Raw genomic sequence first — 17,162 nt, 5'->3', positions numbered from 1 at the left:
GAACAGAGAGGGCCCTCCACAATGGCTTTATTAATGGCATAATGTCAAGGAGAGGCTGGGCAATAACACAGAATTTGGCTTTGTCAGCTTATCAGTACAGATCAGTTATAGCAGATGATTAGAGGCTTTGAGGACTTATCTTTGTGGATCTGTGTGTGTGTGTGTGTGTGTGTGTGTGTGTGTGTGTGTGTGTGTGTGTGTGTGTGTGTGTGTGTGTGTGTGTGTGTGTGTGTGTGTGTGTGTGTGTGTGTGTGTGTGTGTGTGTGTGTGTGTGTGTGTGTGTGTAGCAGCGCTAGGTGATTGGACGTAGGCGTGCGTATGAGTGTGTGTATGCGAGCTGTGGTTTGTGGTGAGGTGGGTGGCATGCTGCCAGGGTCGGGAGTGTGGCGCTGCGTGTGTCTTTGTTTGTTTTCCTGACACAGACTTTTCCCCCTCATCCTTTTGGGGAAAGTGAAGGGGCGGAGCCACGGGTCCATGGAGCAATGATGAGGCCTGTTGCCAAATTCTGCCCCCCCTCCTGAATCCACCATGCTCAAAGGGACTGGAGCACACTGCCAAATTCTCCTCCGACTCAAAAGAGATGTTGAATAATATTTGGTTGCGTTATTAAAGAATCACGAAAAGTTGATGAACTATCCTGTAAATATGGTTCTAAGTTTCTTTCATGTAAAACGATAACATCATGTAATCGTCATTGATTAATTGGCTAGTCTGGCCATGAATCATTAGCCACTGCTGTTACAAGACTAGAGGAAATGTACAATATGTTTAAGTAATGTCCGACCCCCTGTCTTCAGCTAACAGTTGTGTATGGATATGGACATTGTCTTAGATACACACTCTCTGTGAATGAGTTTCAACATTGAGTGGAGCTCAGGAATGAATGGACGGATGATCTCCTCCTGCACCTCCTACTGGCCTACTGAAGCTCTCAACTTCCTGCTTGTATAATGCTGTTACTGTAACATGTAGTCTTCATATAAACATCGTTGGTTGCTCCATTGTGTAATTAATACACATAAATATACTCTACAATCGTATCATGGAACAATCTAGACCAGTTTGGTTGAATTAATGTCAGTGAATGGATGATTTTATTATCATCATACAACATGTCAAACTACTCAAACTATACTGAAGCTTTGGTTTATTTAAGAATGTAGGACAAGCACTCATTATGTCATGTTTTGATACTACAGAATTAAAAGATCATAGCACTTAAAGAGCTTAGAACCCAACGTATCCCCAAAGGTTCCCATGTAGTCTGTCTGTTGTGTTACCGTCACAGTGGATAACGTTTGAGCCTAGCCAACGCCATGGAAAACCCATGCTCATTACATGAATGTAATTACTCTAAATACAGGTTTTTAATCAGACACAATGTGGGTTAGGTTGGGCTCTGACATTATCCCGCTGGAAAAATGGGGTCATTTCTCCTCTAGCACTGAATGTGACCTTTGTTTGGGGAATTATGGATACTTGATACATGTGATGATGAGCAGAAACAAAGGTCTGGGATTAAGCGGGGAAGAGAGGGAGCAAAATAAACAAGAGGACAACACGTGTTATAACACAATAGAACCACAGTTTACATTTCTTGACTATAATGTACGGTATTGAGAACGTTTGTTGTTGCAGTCATTCAGTTATTCCGACTTAACCTAGATTTCGATCAAAAATAACGGTTATATGCAAACTACTTTCTCACTTTGAATGATTGTTTTGTTCAGATTGTGACTCTGTGAGAAAGTATGAATCATGCGTTCCTGCACGGTGTCAGATCAGCAGTCAGGCCGTTTGTCATCTCTCAGCTGGAGACATTGACAGTGATGTCCAAGTGTGTGTTAAATGAGATGTGACTGGTGGCTTTTCGCCGTCTGCGGACCGGTGGACATCTTTGTGGTGACTGAAGAAACTGAACAAAAAGCAGCAAAACAAACGGCAGTGAAAGTGAACCTCCTTGCTCATCATCATCACGGCCCCATTGTTCCTCCCTCAATCGCTACTGAATCGCCTCACTCTCATTACAGATTACAGGTTTAGCGGAGTGACTCTCCCCTTTCTCTCGCCTTTCTGTGCCACGGTCCTTCTCTTGATTAACATTTTCTGCTAGGCTTCACACCAAAGGCACAACCTGTGTGCTTTAAAGGCCATCTGAAAAAAAAGCCATCATGCGCTGGAGTGGAATCAGATAAGGCTATCTGGCAGGAGGTTTTAGTGCCTGGGCTTTGTCCCGCTCCTCCACCCGCCTTCGCTTCCTCCCTCAATCTCTCACTCCACTGCACCTTTTGTCCGGCTGATTTCCCGACGGAGTGGCCCCCTCAGTCGCAGACCCCCTGATCTATTCCCTCCAGCACGGACTTGTGTGTGTGTGTGTGTGTGTGTGTGTGTGTGTGTGTGTGTGTGTGTGTGTGTGTGTGTGTGTGTGTGTGTGTGTGTGTGTGTGTGTGTGTGTGTGTGTAAAAGTGAGTGCCTGTGGGCACACATCAGGCCTGAGAGGTGCAATTCATAGGCCCAGGAAAGAGAAGAAGGCCTAGAATAGAGAAAGAGAGAGCACTACCTACCAGGGACAGGACTGATGGGAACTGCCTCAGCCCGCTACCATGCTAAAGAGAGGAGACGGGGGATCCATTTACTCTGTTACAGAAGCTGTCAATTCACTTCATTGGATTGATCAGTGCACTGATCCAGGCAGTGGAGTATGTGTGTGTCTATTGAAGAGGGTTAGATTGGGGTCTGGGGGCTAGCTAATACCCATCCCAGACGCTGCTCGGGGACCGAACGTGTGACTCGTGGGTCTCAGCGAAAGCCCCTTCTCGTCACAGATATTTGCAAACAGATGTACACAGCCGCCCCGCAGGTTTTGATCAATCAAGCTTTAACAAGTCAAGTTGTCTGGATGCGAATGTAACAATTTGCATGTGAAAGGCAGAGGCTGCGGAAGGTCTGGTTTTGATTAGGCCTAAGCAGATAAATGGCAGATTGAAACGGCCCCCTGCAACCGGGGAGCAACCCAGAGGTCCAGGGGTTTAAGTCAGACTGATACAAACTCTGTTTCTGTTACTTTCTTCTGCTACCCAATGAATAGATCCATTATTCAGTGGACTCTTTCTCATCTCTACTGAATTGAAGTGGAAGCAGCTTAAAGAGCTCTCCCCTTCTCTCCCCTTCTCTTCCCTTCCTCTCTGCTTCTCTCCCATTCTCTTCCCTACTCTCCTGTTTCTCCTTTCTGCTGCTTTCTCTTCTCCTCCTCCAGATTTGCTTTCTGAAATTGACGTGGATGTGTGATTAGCTATCATAGCAAACGAGATGTAGTCCCTTCAGTTGCTATCTGAAATGTTGACCACTGTAGACTTGTGGCATCCTCAACATCCGTATATATACAGTTGAAGTCGGACGTTTACATACACCTTAGCCCAATACATTTAAACTCAGTTTTTCACAATTCCTGACATTTAATCCTAGTAAACATTCCCTGTCTTAGGTCAGTTAGGATCACCACTTTATTTGAAGAATGTGAAATGTCAGATTAATAGTAGAGAGAATGATTTATTTCAGCTTTTATTTATTTCATCACATTCCCAGTGGGTCAGAAGTTTACATACACTCAATTAGTATTTGGCAGCATTGCGTTTAAATTGTTTAACTTGGGTCAAACGTTTCAGGTAGCCTTCCACAAGCTTCCCACGAAAAGTTGGGTGAATTTGGCCCATTCCTCCTGACAGAGCTGGTGCAACTGAATTAGGTTTATAGGCCTCCTTGCTCGCACACGCTTTTTCAGTTCTGCCCACAAATTTTCTTTGGGATTGAGATCAGGGCTTTGTGATAGCCACATACCTTGACTTTGTTGTCCTTAAGCCATTTTGCCACAACTTTGGAAGTATGCTTGTGGTCATTGTCCATTTGGAAGACCCATTTGCGACCAAGCTTTAACTTCCTGACTGATGTCTTGAGATGCTGCTTCAATATATACACATAATTGTCCTTCCTCATGAAGCCATCTATTTTGTGAACTGCACCAGCACCTCCTGCAGAAAAGCATCCCCACAACATGATGCTGCCACCCCCATGCTTCACGGTTGGGATGGTGTTCTTCGGCTTGCAAGCCTCCCCCTTTTTCCTCCAAACATAACGATGGTCATTATAGCCAAAAATGTATATTTTTGTTTCATCAGACCAGAGGAAATTTCTCCAAAAAGTACGATCTTTGTCCACATGTGCAGTTGCAAACCGTATTCTAGCTTTTTTATGGCAGCTTTGGTGCAGTGGCTTCTTCCTTGCTGAGTGTCCTTTCAGGTTATGTCGATATTGGACTCGTTTTACTGTGGATATAGATACTTTTATACCTGTTTCCTCCAGCATCTTCACAAGGTCCTTTGCTGTTGTTCTGGGATTGATTTGCACTTTTCGCACCAAAGTAAATTATTCTTTAGGAGACAGAACGCATCTCCTTCCTGAGCAGTATGACGGCTGCGTGGTAAAATGGTGTTTATACTTGCGTACTATTGTTTGTGCAGATGACCGTGGTACCTTCAGGCATTTGGAAATTGCTCCCTAGGATGAACCAGACTTGTGGAAGTCTACAATTTTTCTTTTGAGGTCTTGGTTGATTTCTTTTCATTTTCCCATGATGTCAAGCAAAGAGGCACTGAGTTTGAAGGTAGGCCTTGAAATACATCCACAGGTACACCTCCAATTGACTCAAATGATGTCAATTAGCCTATCAGAAGCTTCTAAAGCCATGACATTATTTCCTGGAATTTTCCAAGCGGTTTACAGGCACAGTCAACTTAGTGTATGTCAACTTCTGACCCACTGGAATTGTGATACAGTGAATTATAAGTGAAATAATTTGTCTTTAAACAATTGTTGGAAAAATTACTTTTGACATGCACAAAGTAGATGTCCTAACCGACTTGCCAAAACTATAGTTTGTTTAACAAGAAATTTGTGGAGTGGTTGAAAACGAGTTTTAATGACTCCAACCTAAGTGTATGTAAACTTCCGACTTCAACTGTATATAATTTTTAAAATGTGTACTACGTGCTCAAACCCCTTTACTTGTATTAAACGTTTCCCCTAAAGTGGGTTATGATGGCTGTTTCTCTTAGTCAATCAATACATTGACCTCAACTGATCCCAGGTCTGTAAAAACTCCTCTCTCTCTACACACACAAAGACTTAGCAGCCAAGTGCCACAGGAGGCCCCTGAGTGTGCTGCCTGCCCGGCTGGGAACCCCAGTGAATACACTGGCCCTTTTTGCCCCCCCCCCCCCCCCCCCCACCATCACTACCAGAGGGATGCTGCTGTCCTCGCATTGATAAAGACCAGACTCTCACACACGCACCGACACATACACACACTTGAATCCTGGCATACTGTATATCTAGATATTAATTGGAAAACGTTCAAAAATCTCACAGATGTTTTGTGATCAGTATGAAATCAGATAAATAAGATATAAACCCAGTTTGAGATAATATTAAGTTTATATTTCAGTTTGGTGATGTGTGAGGATTTGTAAGCAGTTGATTTGAATTTAACACTATAGCAGAGGGTTGTGTGTGGCTTCTCTTCCCGCTAGAGAGCCTGTTAAACACAGAGGTTTGTATTTACTCTCTTCTCCCTCTTCTCCTCTTCCTTTCTTTTTTGCAGTCGACTTCTTGGCAAAGTATTGCATTTTCAGCCAGGAGAAGCTGGCAGAATACAAAAGGGCTTTTGAAGCAGTAAGTGAAAGGGGATTTAAACCCTCTCTGTTCACACTATGCCTCAGATACACTCCTTCTTTCTTCCTGGTTTTCTGTCTCTCTCTCTAGTTTTTACTCTCTCTCTCATTTTCACTCTTCCTGTCTCTTTCTTTCTCTAGTTCTTACTCTCTCTCTCTCCATTTCACTATTCCTGTCTCTCTATTTCTCTAGTTCTTACTCTCTCTCTCTCCATTTCACTATTCCTGTCTCTCTCTTTCTCTAGTTCTTACTCCCTCTCTCCTTTTCACTCTTCCTGTCTCTCTATTTCTCTAGTTCTTACTCTCTCCATTTCACTATTCATGTCTCTCTTTTTCTCTAGTTCTTACTCTCTCTCTCCTTTTCACTCTTCCTGTCTCTCGTGATTCTAACTTTGCTTACATGATGATGTTGTTGTTGTTGATGATAATGTTGACGATGATCCCTTCAGGTTGACAGCGATGCTGATGGTTACATTTCCTGCCTGCAAGTGCTGCTGGCACTAAAGAAGATCATCCCTCCAGAGCTGCTAACTGATGAAGAAGAGATATATGTCTACAGGGTAAATACATGTCACGATCGTGTGGAGGATTGATGGACCAAAACGCAGCTTTAGGAAAATAAGCCATCTTCTTTTATTTTTTTAAAGATGACGAAAAATAAACACGACACGAAACACTTTAACAAAACGAACAAAACAACAAACGACCGTGAAGCTAAATAACGTTGTGCACTTACACACACAGGCTACAAACGTTCTGACATAGACAATTACTCACAACCAATGAGAGCCTATGGCCACCCTAAATAAGGCTCCCAATCAGAGACAACCGAAATCAGCTGTCTCTAATTGGGAACTCATTCAGGTAACCATAGACTCTCCTAGACAACTAAACATACATAGACAACACTAGACACATGTACTCCACACAAACCCATATACTATACCCAACAACCCCTTTACCATAAAAACACCCAAAACCAACAAAACACAAACAATCCCCATGTCACACCCTGACCTAACTAAAATAATAAAGAAAACAAAGAATACTAAGGCCAGGGCGTGACATAACCCCCCCCTTGAGGCGCGAACTCCGGGCGCACCATTACACAGTCTAGGGGAGGGTCTGGGTGGGCTTCCATCCACGGTGGCGGCTCCGGCTCTGGTTGTGGTCCCCACGTCACCACAGTACCTAACCACCTCCTAGGCTTCCTCCAAATGACCCCCCTCCACATTAACCCCATTGCATTAATGGGCAGTTCCGGACTAAGGGGCAGCTCCGGACTAAGGGCCAGTACCAGGGTAAGGGGCAGTACCAGGGTCAGGGGCAGTACCAGGGTAAGGGGCAGCACCAGGGTAAGGGCCAGCACCAGGGTAAGGGCCAGCACCAGGGTAAGGGGCAGCACCAGGGTAAGGGGCAGCACCAGGGTAAGGGGCAGCTCCGGACTGAGGAATGGCAGCTCCGGACTGAGGAATGGCAGCTCCGGACTGAGGGACTGCAGCTCCGGACTGAGGGACTGCAGCTCCGGACTGAGGGACGGCCCATGGCTGGCTGACGGATCTGGCTGCTCATGGCTGGCTGACGGATCTGGCTGCTCATGGCTGGCTGACTGATCTGGCTGCTCATGGCTGGCTGACTGATCTGGCTGCTCATGGCTGGCTGACGGATCTGGCTGCTCATGGCTGGCTGACGGATCTGGCTGCTCATGGCTAGCTGACGGATCTGGCTGCTCATGGCTAGCTGACGGATCTGGCTGCTCATGGCTAGCTGACGGATCTGGCTGCTCATGGCTAGCTGACGGATCTGGCTGCTCATGGCTAGCTGACGGATCTGGCTGCTCATGGCTAGCTGACGGATCTGGCTGCTCATGGCTGGCTGACGGATCTGGCTGCTCATGGCTGGCTGACGGATCTGGCTGCTCATGGCTGGCTGACGGATCTGGCTGCTCATGGCTGGCTGACGGATCTGGCTGCTCATGGCTGGCTGACGGATCTGGCTGCTCATGGCTGGCTGACGGATCTGGCTGCTCATGGCTGGCTGACTGATCTGGCTGCTCCTGTCTGGTTGGCGGCTCTGGCAGATCCTGTCTGGTTGGCGGCTCTGGCAGATCCTGTCTGGTTGGCGGCTCTGGCAGATCCTGTCTGGTTGGCGGCTCTGGCAGATCCTGTCTGACGGACGGCTCTAGCGGTTCCTGTCTGGCTGGCGGCTCTAGCGGCTCCTGTCTGGCGGACGGCTCAGTGGGCTCATGGCAGACGGGCGGCTTTGCAGGCTCATGGCAGACGGGCGGCTTTGCAGGCTCATTGCAGACGGATGGCTCAGATGGCGCTGGGGAGACGGATGGCTCAGATGGCGCTGGGGAGACGGATGGCTCAGATGGCGCTTGGCAGACGGGCAGTTCAGCCATCGCTGTGCAGACGGCAGACTCCTGCCGGCTGAGGCGCACTGTAGGCCTGGTGCGTGGTGCCGGGACTGGTAGCACCGGGCTGGTGACACGCATCTCAGGGCTAGTGCGGGGAGCAGCAACAGGACGCACAGGACTCTGGGGACACACAGGAGGCTTGGTGCGTGGTTTAGACACTGGTGGTAAAGGGCTGGAGACACGCACCATATAGCTAGTGTGTGGAGGAGGCACTGGTGGTACTGGGTTGGGGCGGGGAGGTGGCGCCGGAAATACCGGACCGTGCAGGCGTACTGGCTCCCTTGAACGCCGAGCCTGCCCAACCTTACCTGGTTGTATGCTCCCCGTCGCCTGACCAGTGCGGGGAGGTGGAATAACCCGCACCGGCCTATGTAGGCGAACCGGGGACACCATGCGTAAGGCTGGTGCCATGTACGCCGGCCCGAGGAGACGCACTGGTGACCAGATGCGTTGGGCCGGCTTCATGACATACGGCTCAACGCTCAGTCTAGCCCGGCCGATACGTGGAGCTGAAATGTACCGAACCGGGCTATGCACGCGTACAGGAGACACCGTGCGCTCTACTGCGTAACACGGTGTCTGCCCGTACTCTCGCTCTCCACGGTAAGTACAGGGAGTAGGCGCAGGTTTCCTACCTGACTTCGCCACACTCCCTTTAAGGCCCCCCCCAAGAAATTTTTGGGTTGTACTCACGGGTTTCCAGCCTTGTCTCCGTGCTGCCTCCTCATATCGCCTCCTCTCGGCTTTAGCTGCCTCCAGCTCTTCACGAGGAAGGCGATATTCTCCCGGTTGAGCCCACGGCCCCTTACCATCCAGTATCTCCTCCCATGTCCATGAATCCTGTGTAGGTAGGTCCTGTTGCCGCTTTCCATGCCGCTTGGTCCTATAATGGTGAGTAATTCTGTCACGATCGTGTGGAGGATTGATGGACCAAAACGCAGCTTTAGGAAAATAAGCCATCTTCTTTTATTTTTTTAAAGATGACGAAAAATAAACACGACACGAAACACTTTAACAAACCGAACAAAACAACAAACGACCGTGAAGCTAAATAACGTTGTGCACTTACACACACAGGCTACAAACGTTCTGACATAGACAATTACTCACAACCAATGAGAGCCTATGGCCACCCTAAATAAGGCTCCCAATCAGAGACAACCGAAATCAGCTGTCTCTAATTGGGAACTCATTCAGGTAACCATAGACTCTCCTAGACAACTAAACATACATAGACAACACTAGACACATGTACTCCACACAAACCCATATACTATACCCAACAACCCCTTTACCATAAAAACACCCAAAACCAACAAAACACAAACATTCCCCATGTCACACCCTGACCTAACTAAAATAATAAAGAAAACAAAGAATACTAAGGCCAGGGCGTGACAATACAATACACACAACACACACACACACAACACCTTCTGTATCACTTTGACCATGATGGTTTTTCTCTCAGATCCTGGAGATGGTGGATTTCAGGGTGACAGATGGACTTACAGACCTGAGGCTCTTTGCTGTGATTGCGAGCCTGGCGCAGAAAATAGCCACCATGGAGTGAGTATTCCAAGTCACTAATCCAACTCCCTTTCACAATGAAGTCGGAAGAGGTGTCACTGACCACCCCACCATGAATAAGAATAATAGTGTGTGTGTATGCATCAGTATGTCTGTCCACTGTGTATGCATCAGTATGTCTGTCCACTGTGTATGCATCAGTATGTTGGTCCACTGTGTATGCATCAGTATGTCTGTCCACTGTGTATGCATCAGTATGTCAGTCCACTGTGTATGCATCAGTATGTCTGTCCACTGTGTATGCATCAGTATGTTGGTCCACTGTGTATGCATCAGTATGTCTGTCCACTGTGTATGCATCAGTATGTCGGTCCACTGTGTATGCATCAGTATGTTGGTCCACTGTGTATGCATCAGTATGTCTGTCCACTGTGTATGCATCAGAATGTCTGTCCACTGTGTATGCATCAGTATGTCTATCCACTGTGTATGCATCAGTATGTCTGTCCACTGTGTATGCATCAGTATGTTGGTCCGCTGTGTATGCATCAGTATGTCTGTCCACTGTGTATGCATCGATATGTCTGTCCACTGTGAATGCCTCTGTGTGTGTGTACTGTTTTGAGTGTGTTTGTGTATGCCTGTGAATATATTAAGACTACAACACGCCTAGTCAGGCCATTTAAAGCTGACCTGGGCAGTCATGATCCCAGTACAGAACCCCATCACACTGATTAGAGTTTGGGGCCTCTGTCACTACATTATATCCCATATGCCACAGATTCCCACACACTGCACGTTTCTCCCTGGCCGTGGTTTATGGCTGAGTACTAAGTACTGTGAGCAGGGCCCGCCTGAAGCTCCAGGGGTCTCCAGGGGTCAGGGGCTGCTCAGGGAGACACAGTCCAGTGTGAGAGCTCCCTCTCAGGGTGGACGCGGCCAGTGTCATGGGTCCCCTGATTTACGGCTGGCCCTTTGTGTGGCCCCATCAAGAGGAGAAGAGGCTCCTACTCAATCTAATCTATGCCTATAGACTGTCTGACTTCTCCAGAAATGGAGAGAGTCTGACTGGGGTGTTTAGTCTGGAAAGAAGTAATTGTGATCGTGATTCATTTTACCGTCCAGTACATGGAAATGGAACTCTTTTCAGAGAACTTGTAAATGGTTCCTGGATATATCTAACAGGTACCATGCCCAATCATTAACATCTCAGACAATACTGGCATGTAATACTTCCAGAGTTTCCTAAACTGCCAATTTTCATCTGTAGGTCCTTAGATGGAAGTACAAGCTTCAAGACAAAGATTAGTCGTCTTAATACCCTTCCCTAAAAAACAATAGCGTCAGTCTCTTATCTGGTCCTAGCTGAACTAAATTGATCCTGTTACCTGCTCTAATCCTGTTGATTTTAGTCGTAGCGTAAAACTAATCTGTAACAGTAGCCCAACAATACTACTCTCTAGCTGCCTTTGAGGATTCACCAGCATGAGTATCCCAAATAAAGATGTACCATGCCGTTATTTCCCCCTTCCCCCGCAATTCCCTTACTATCCTTTAAAACTTCAGTCAACTATTCAATCTAGTTCTCCCCTCTGTGCCTCAGTCTCTCTCGCTCTCGCTCTTGCTCTTGCTCTCGCTCTGTCTCTTTCTCTCTTTCTCGCTCTCTCTCTCTCAATGTCTCTCTCTCTCAATGTCTCTCTCTCTTCTCTGGCGTGTTGCCCCTGACTCAGTCCATCTGTCCCTGTATAACACTGTGCTTCTCAGCCCTCCTTGTACATCGCTATTCCCCCAGGGCAGATCACATGACCTGAGAGACACATTTCCATACAGCAGCAGCCCATCAGAGCCAGGGTTGCATTCCCTTACAGGACACCAGTGGGGCCTCATGCCCCCACTGAACCCCCCGGAACCTGGAAGATCTGTAGTGGAATTTCACTCCTAGCTCCTAGTAGTCTTTCCTCATTCTGACCTCGTGTGTGTGTGTGTGTGTGTGTGTGTGTGTGTGTGTGTGTGTGTGTGTGTGTGTGTGTGTGTGTGTGTGTGTGTGTGTGTGTGTGTGTGTGTGTGTGTGTGTGTGTGTGTGTGTGTGTGTGTGTGTGTGTTTGTGTGTGTTTGTGTGTGTGTGTGTGGTTCTAGTGCATTATTTTGAATGAATCTAGTAAAAGCCGCATGATGGTAGAACAGTAATTCCCAATGTTCCTGCCAATTCACTAGTGACTCAGACCACTGAGAGGGAGGAGGTGTTCATTTGGCAATGAGCAGGGAAACCTGAGACCCTAGACGGTTGAACCGCTCACCTTTAAATAGACTGACCCACAATGCAATGTACCTCTCACCCTCTTTCTTCTCACTTCTGAGTCCCTCCAAATGCATTCTCCTCTTCTTCTCCCTCAGACCTGCTTTTATTCATTCTCTCCTTCCTTCACACTGCATTCAGACCAACTGTGGCCTGCTCAAATCCCCCTCTTCCAAAAACAAGTCTCAATTTCTACCTGTCACTCGATTTTAACTGGGTCAATATGCGTTTGCGTTCCAACACTGACCCCCAACCTCATCATGCCCCTGCCCCCCTAATGGAGGGGTGACCGCCAAAATGTTGGACGTTACGTAAGTAAGAAGTCTGCTGGGTTGTCCAAGGCAGGTTGCCGTAGGAGGGCCAACAAAAGAAGTGGGTTAGGCTGCTATTATCCTCCTCACTGGTCCTTCCCGGACCCATGTTTGGGGTCGGCCATTATCATGACTGTCCTTCCCTGCACCGTCATTTGGGCTCTTTTACTGCAAACCAAGTGCAATTAATGATCATTAGCTGCCCTGTCTCCCCTCGTTCCCGTCAAGCCCCTCCCGTCTTGGCCGCGGTTAGGGAAGTGGGCCAGTCGCAGCGCTGGGGGCACTCAGGCGTGCGCTCAACTCGGTGGCAGAGTGCTGATTCCATTCTTTCCCACTAACAGGCCATTCAGCGCGTGGGCCGGGCCGGGGAGGGACGAGGGCTCATTAGCACGGGGGGCTCGTTAGAGACCGGGGGACGGCCGTCGCTGTGCCACACGCTGGACAGGAGAGGTCTGTCCCAACACAATCGTCTGTGTCTCTGTCTAATTATCTGAACGGGGACTAGATTGTGTCGGTCAGCGAATGGTCACATTGCACCAGAGCGTGCCCTGATCCCCGGTCTCCCCCTCCCCCTACCTCCACTGAACCCCCCACCCCCACCCTACTACCCCTCGCCCACCACCCTCACCACCCTCTCACTGTCTCCATCCAGAGCAGTTTTATTCGTTAGCTGTGGCGGGATGTCCCCGTATCCATGGTCATTGTTTGGGGGACAGGCCACGGTGAGCAACCACAATGGGCTCAGAACACTTTACCATCACGTCTGCCCAAACAGCGTCACATGGGAGAGCCCCGCCAAAAAACACCCGCCACAGGGACCCAGACCTCCCCAACTGGGCCACCTCTCCTGTTTTTCTGTTTACTCTCTCTTTCTTGCCTTTACCCTAACACTATAGTGACACTGTAGAGATATCCACAAAGAGATGTAGTGAGATTCATTTTGACCGTACGTGTGCATATTTATATGACAAAGAGGATGTTTCAAAAGGAGAGGGATTTTTAAGTTCCTCTGAGTGTGTCATGATCAGTGTCATGATTGTCTCCTGAATGACACTGTCTGTGTCTCTTTTTTTCCAGTGTATTTATGCGTTCCCTGATAAGCAAAATGGACTTCCATTCTTTGGCATTAAAGCTATACAAAGCAAAGGTAATGACAACATTTGGTTTGTATTATCTCATGCCTGTTGAATCATCATCTTCAGTATGGACGATGGTCTACAGTGCCTTCAGAAAGTATTCACACCCCTTGACCTTTTCCACATTTTGTTGTGTTATGACCTGAATTTAAAATACAGTATATACTGTAGATTAAATAGAGATGTTTTTTGTCACTGGCCTACACACAATAACCGATAATGTCAAAGTGGAAATATGTTTTTTCAAAATTTGTAAAAATGTATTCAAACTGAAAAGCTGAAATGTCTTGAGTCAATAAGTATTCAACCCCTTCGTTATGGCAAGCCTAAATTAGTTCAGGAGTAAAAATGTGCCTAACAATTCACATAAGTTGCAGGGTGTAATGAACACGAGGGGAGACAGAGAGCTGGTTTCAAGCGCAGGGTGCAGCAGGTGTTTATTGCAATGGACCACAGGAGGAGGCAGGTAGCTGGGTCCAGGGGCAGGCAAAAGGCTACACACAGGGGGTCCAAAAGGGCAACAGCACAGGCAGGGAAAAGGCTGGTAACGTAGTCCGGGAGATCAGGCAATAGGTAGATAACAGGACATGCGATAGGCTAAAGTACAGGCAGGGAATAGGCAAAAGGCATTGTTAGTGAGGCAGGCAAAAACTATCATACACGCGAGGAGTAAATCACGGGAAAACCAGAGCTCCGAATGCTGTGTGTCACAAAACAAACAATACCTCACAATGATGGGGTTGCAAAGAACTGAACTAAATAGTGTGTGATAATGACATACAGGTGTGTGTGAACAGGTGATTAGAAATCAGGTGATTGGGATCTGGAGAGTGAGCTGCGTTCAGGGGATCGAGGTTTTTGAGAGTGTGAGCTGGAAAGTGGGCTGGAAAGTGAGCTGTGTTCAGGGGATCTACGTGTTTGAGGGTGTGAGTTGGAAGCAGACGTTGCACAGGGACTCACTCTGTGTGCAATATTAGTGTTTAACATGATTTTTGAATGACTACCTCATCACTGTACCCCACACATACAATTATCTGTAAGGTCCCTCAGTCGAGCAGTGAATTTCAAACACAGGCTCCCGAGTGGCGCAGCGGTCTAAGGCACTGCATCTCAGTGCAAGTGTACCAGTGCACTGGTTTGAATCCAGGCTGAATCACATCCGGCCGTGATTGGGAGTCCCATAGGGCGGCGCACAATTGGCCCAGCGTCGTCCGGGTTTGGCCGGGGTAGGCCGTCATTGTAAATAAGAATTTGTTCTTAACTGACTTGCCTAGTTAAATAAAGGTTAAAAACTTTTTTTTTTTTTTTATATAAACACAGATTCAACCACAAAGACCAGGGAGGTTTTCCAATGCCTCGCAAAGAAGGGCACCTATTGGTAGATGGGTAAAAAAATAACAGACATTGAATATCTCTTTGAGCATGGTGAAGTTATTAATTAAACTGTGGATGGATTATCAGTACACCCAGTCACTACAAAGATACAGGCGTCCTTCCTAACTCAGTTACCGGAGAGGAAGGAAACCGTTCAAGGATTTCACCATGAGGTCAATGGAGACTAAAACAGTTAGAGTTCAATGGCTGTGATAGGAGAAAACTGAGGATGGATCAACAACATTGTAGTTACTCCACAATACTAACATAATTGACAGAGTGGAAAAAAAGTAAGCCTGTACAGAATAAAAATATTATAAAACATACATCCTGTTTGCAACAGGCACTAAAGTAATACTGCAAAAAAATGTGACAAAGCAATTAACTTTTTGTCCAGAAAACAGTGTTATGGTTGGGGGAAATCCAATACAGTACATTACTGAGTACCACTTCATATTTTCAAGCATAGTGGTGGCTGCATTGGGTTATGGGTATTCTTGTAATCATTAAGGACTGGGGAGTTTTTCGGAAAATAAAAAAGACAGAATGGAGCTAAGCACAGGCAAAATCCTAGAGGAAAACCTGTTTCCGTCTGCTTTCCATCAGACACTGGAAGATTAATTCACCTTTCAGCAGGACAATAACCTAAACTCAGTCCTAAACTTGCACCCAGCGGGGGCCCCAGATCCAAGTTTGGGAAACCCCGACCTAAAACCCAAGGAAAATCTACACTTGCTTACCAAGACAACATTGAATTTTCCTGAGTGGCCAAGTTACAGTTTTGACTTAAATCTGCTTGAAAATCTATGTCAAGACCTGAAAATCGTTGTCTAGTAATGATCAACAACCAATTTGACAGAGCGTGAAGAATTTTGAAAAGAATAATGGGTAAATGTTGCACAATCCAGGTATGGAAAGCTCACCATCACATACCAAGAATCACTCACAGCTGTAATCACTGCCAAAGGTGATTCTAACATGTATTGACTACTTGCATTACAGAGTGTTTTGTGTAGATGTCAATTAAATCCATTTTAATTCCACTTTCTGAAGGCACTTTATATTCATGTGGTAATAATATTCAAAATAATTCAGGTAGTTTGCTTATTCTCTACCTGTAAAGCCCATCTTTACCATGTATAGTTTAACATTTACCATAATCACTCTCATGAAGGTATTTTCATGCTTACATCACAAGATCTCTTCCGCGGTACCTCTCCCTCTTTCATGGCCCCGGGAGGGTAATTACAGTGAAATAAAGACTTGGTAAACACTTTGAAGGGCATTTCAAATGAAAGCTTAGTAAAACTAGCTTTTTCCAGAAGGACCAAGTGCATCTATAGAAAGCGAGAGAGAGAGAGGCTCCTTTTCGCTTTCATGGATTGCGGGGCCTTAATCTCATTAAAGTGTCCAGCGGTGTACCTCCCGCGCCGCTCCGCCCCTCCCTCCCTTTAATCAGCCCTGAGACACACTACCACTCATCTCAGATGGACCAGGGTTATAGGATGGCCATTCACAAGAGGCAAGGCAGCCCGGCGCATTCAAATGGGGAGGGCAGGCCGACGGGGCTGCTGAAAGGCACATAGGGAACATGAAAGCATGTGGCCATGGGTGTGGAAACTGAGCCTGGTCTAGGTGGAGGAAGGCTTAGTAATTATAGAGCTGGTGGTAGGGATAGGGTTGATAACTGGGCTGCAGGAGCTGGAGGGTAGAAATGGGCTGATTGCCAGAGGATTATACCCCCTCCCCCCAATTATTACCTAGAATGCATTTAACTGTGCAAACAGGTGCACTCATACAAGACTAGAAACAGGCCGATGTAACATGAGACGCTAGGAGAGGCACACACCGACCGACACACACATACACAAGACACACACACACACCTCTGCCCTGTCTAAACCAAGTCCACACCATTGCATTTTGAAAAGACCTCTCTTTTTTCCACCTGTATTGACATGGTGTTTGTCCCTCTACAGCAGCTGTTCATGTTCCTGCTGGAGGGGCAGTCAGTGGGCGCTGTGGCCCAGCAGGGCTGTATCAGCGCAGAGCAGCTCCTGGTGGAGCTCAAGGCCGGGGGCATCCGACCAGAACAAGAGGAAGCCATCAAAAAGGAGCTCCGACACATCAGCTCCCTGGACCTGCTGGACTTCCTGGCATACCTGCCCCTCTTCGTCCTAATCCACAACTCAGTCATCGCCAACCCACTGGATGACTCCAGCAACCTGTGATGTCATCGGCTACACAGGCTTGAACCCTATCTGTCATTAGCTACCACACACTGTGGCAACAGGGTTCCAGGGTTCCCTTTATAAAACGATAGCTAATGCACTTAAAGTTGTTTTTGAGATGTTCTTTTTGGGGGGGGGG

The 17,162-nt window shown here is 47.1% G+C and overlaps 1 protein-coding gene across 2 annotated transcripts in view; it reads left to right on the top strand.

Moving 5' to 3' along the window:
* The window catches only part of LOC129838530 (uncharacterized), a 58,567-nt gene extending 41,411 nt beyond the window's left edge, over positions 1 to 17,156 (top strand). For both annotated transcript variants that reach the window (XM_055905569.1, XM_055905570.1), the window contains 5 exons: positions 5,657 to 5,727; positions 6,176 to 6,286; positions 9,617 to 9,714; positions 13,360 to 13,429; positions 16,772 to 17,156. In XM_055905569.1, the coding sequence (XP_055761544.1) occupies positions 5,657 to 5,727; positions 6,176 to 6,286; positions 9,617 to 9,714; positions 13,360 to 13,429; positions 16,772 to 17,023 (602 nt within the window). In that variant the 3' untranslated portion in view covers positions 17,024 to 17,156. The remainder of the gene's footprint in view (positions 1 to 5,656; positions 5,728 to 6,175; positions 6,287 to 9,616; positions 9,715 to 13,359; positions 13,430 to 16,771) is intronic.
* The last annotated feature ends 6 nt before the right edge of the window (positions 17,157 to 17,162 follow it).

Source organism: Salvelinus fontinalis, chromosome 39 (assembly GCF_029448725.1).
Source record: "Salvelinus fontinalis isolate EN_2023a chromosome 39, ASM2944872v1, whole genome shotgun sequence".
Classification (NCBI taxonomy): domain Eukaryota; kingdom Metazoa; phylum Chordata; class Actinopteri; order Salmoniformes; family Salmonidae; genus Salvelinus; species Salvelinus fontinalis.
Note: the sequence above shows the minus strand (reverse complement) of the source record. Positions and strands in the feature narration are given on the sequence as shown.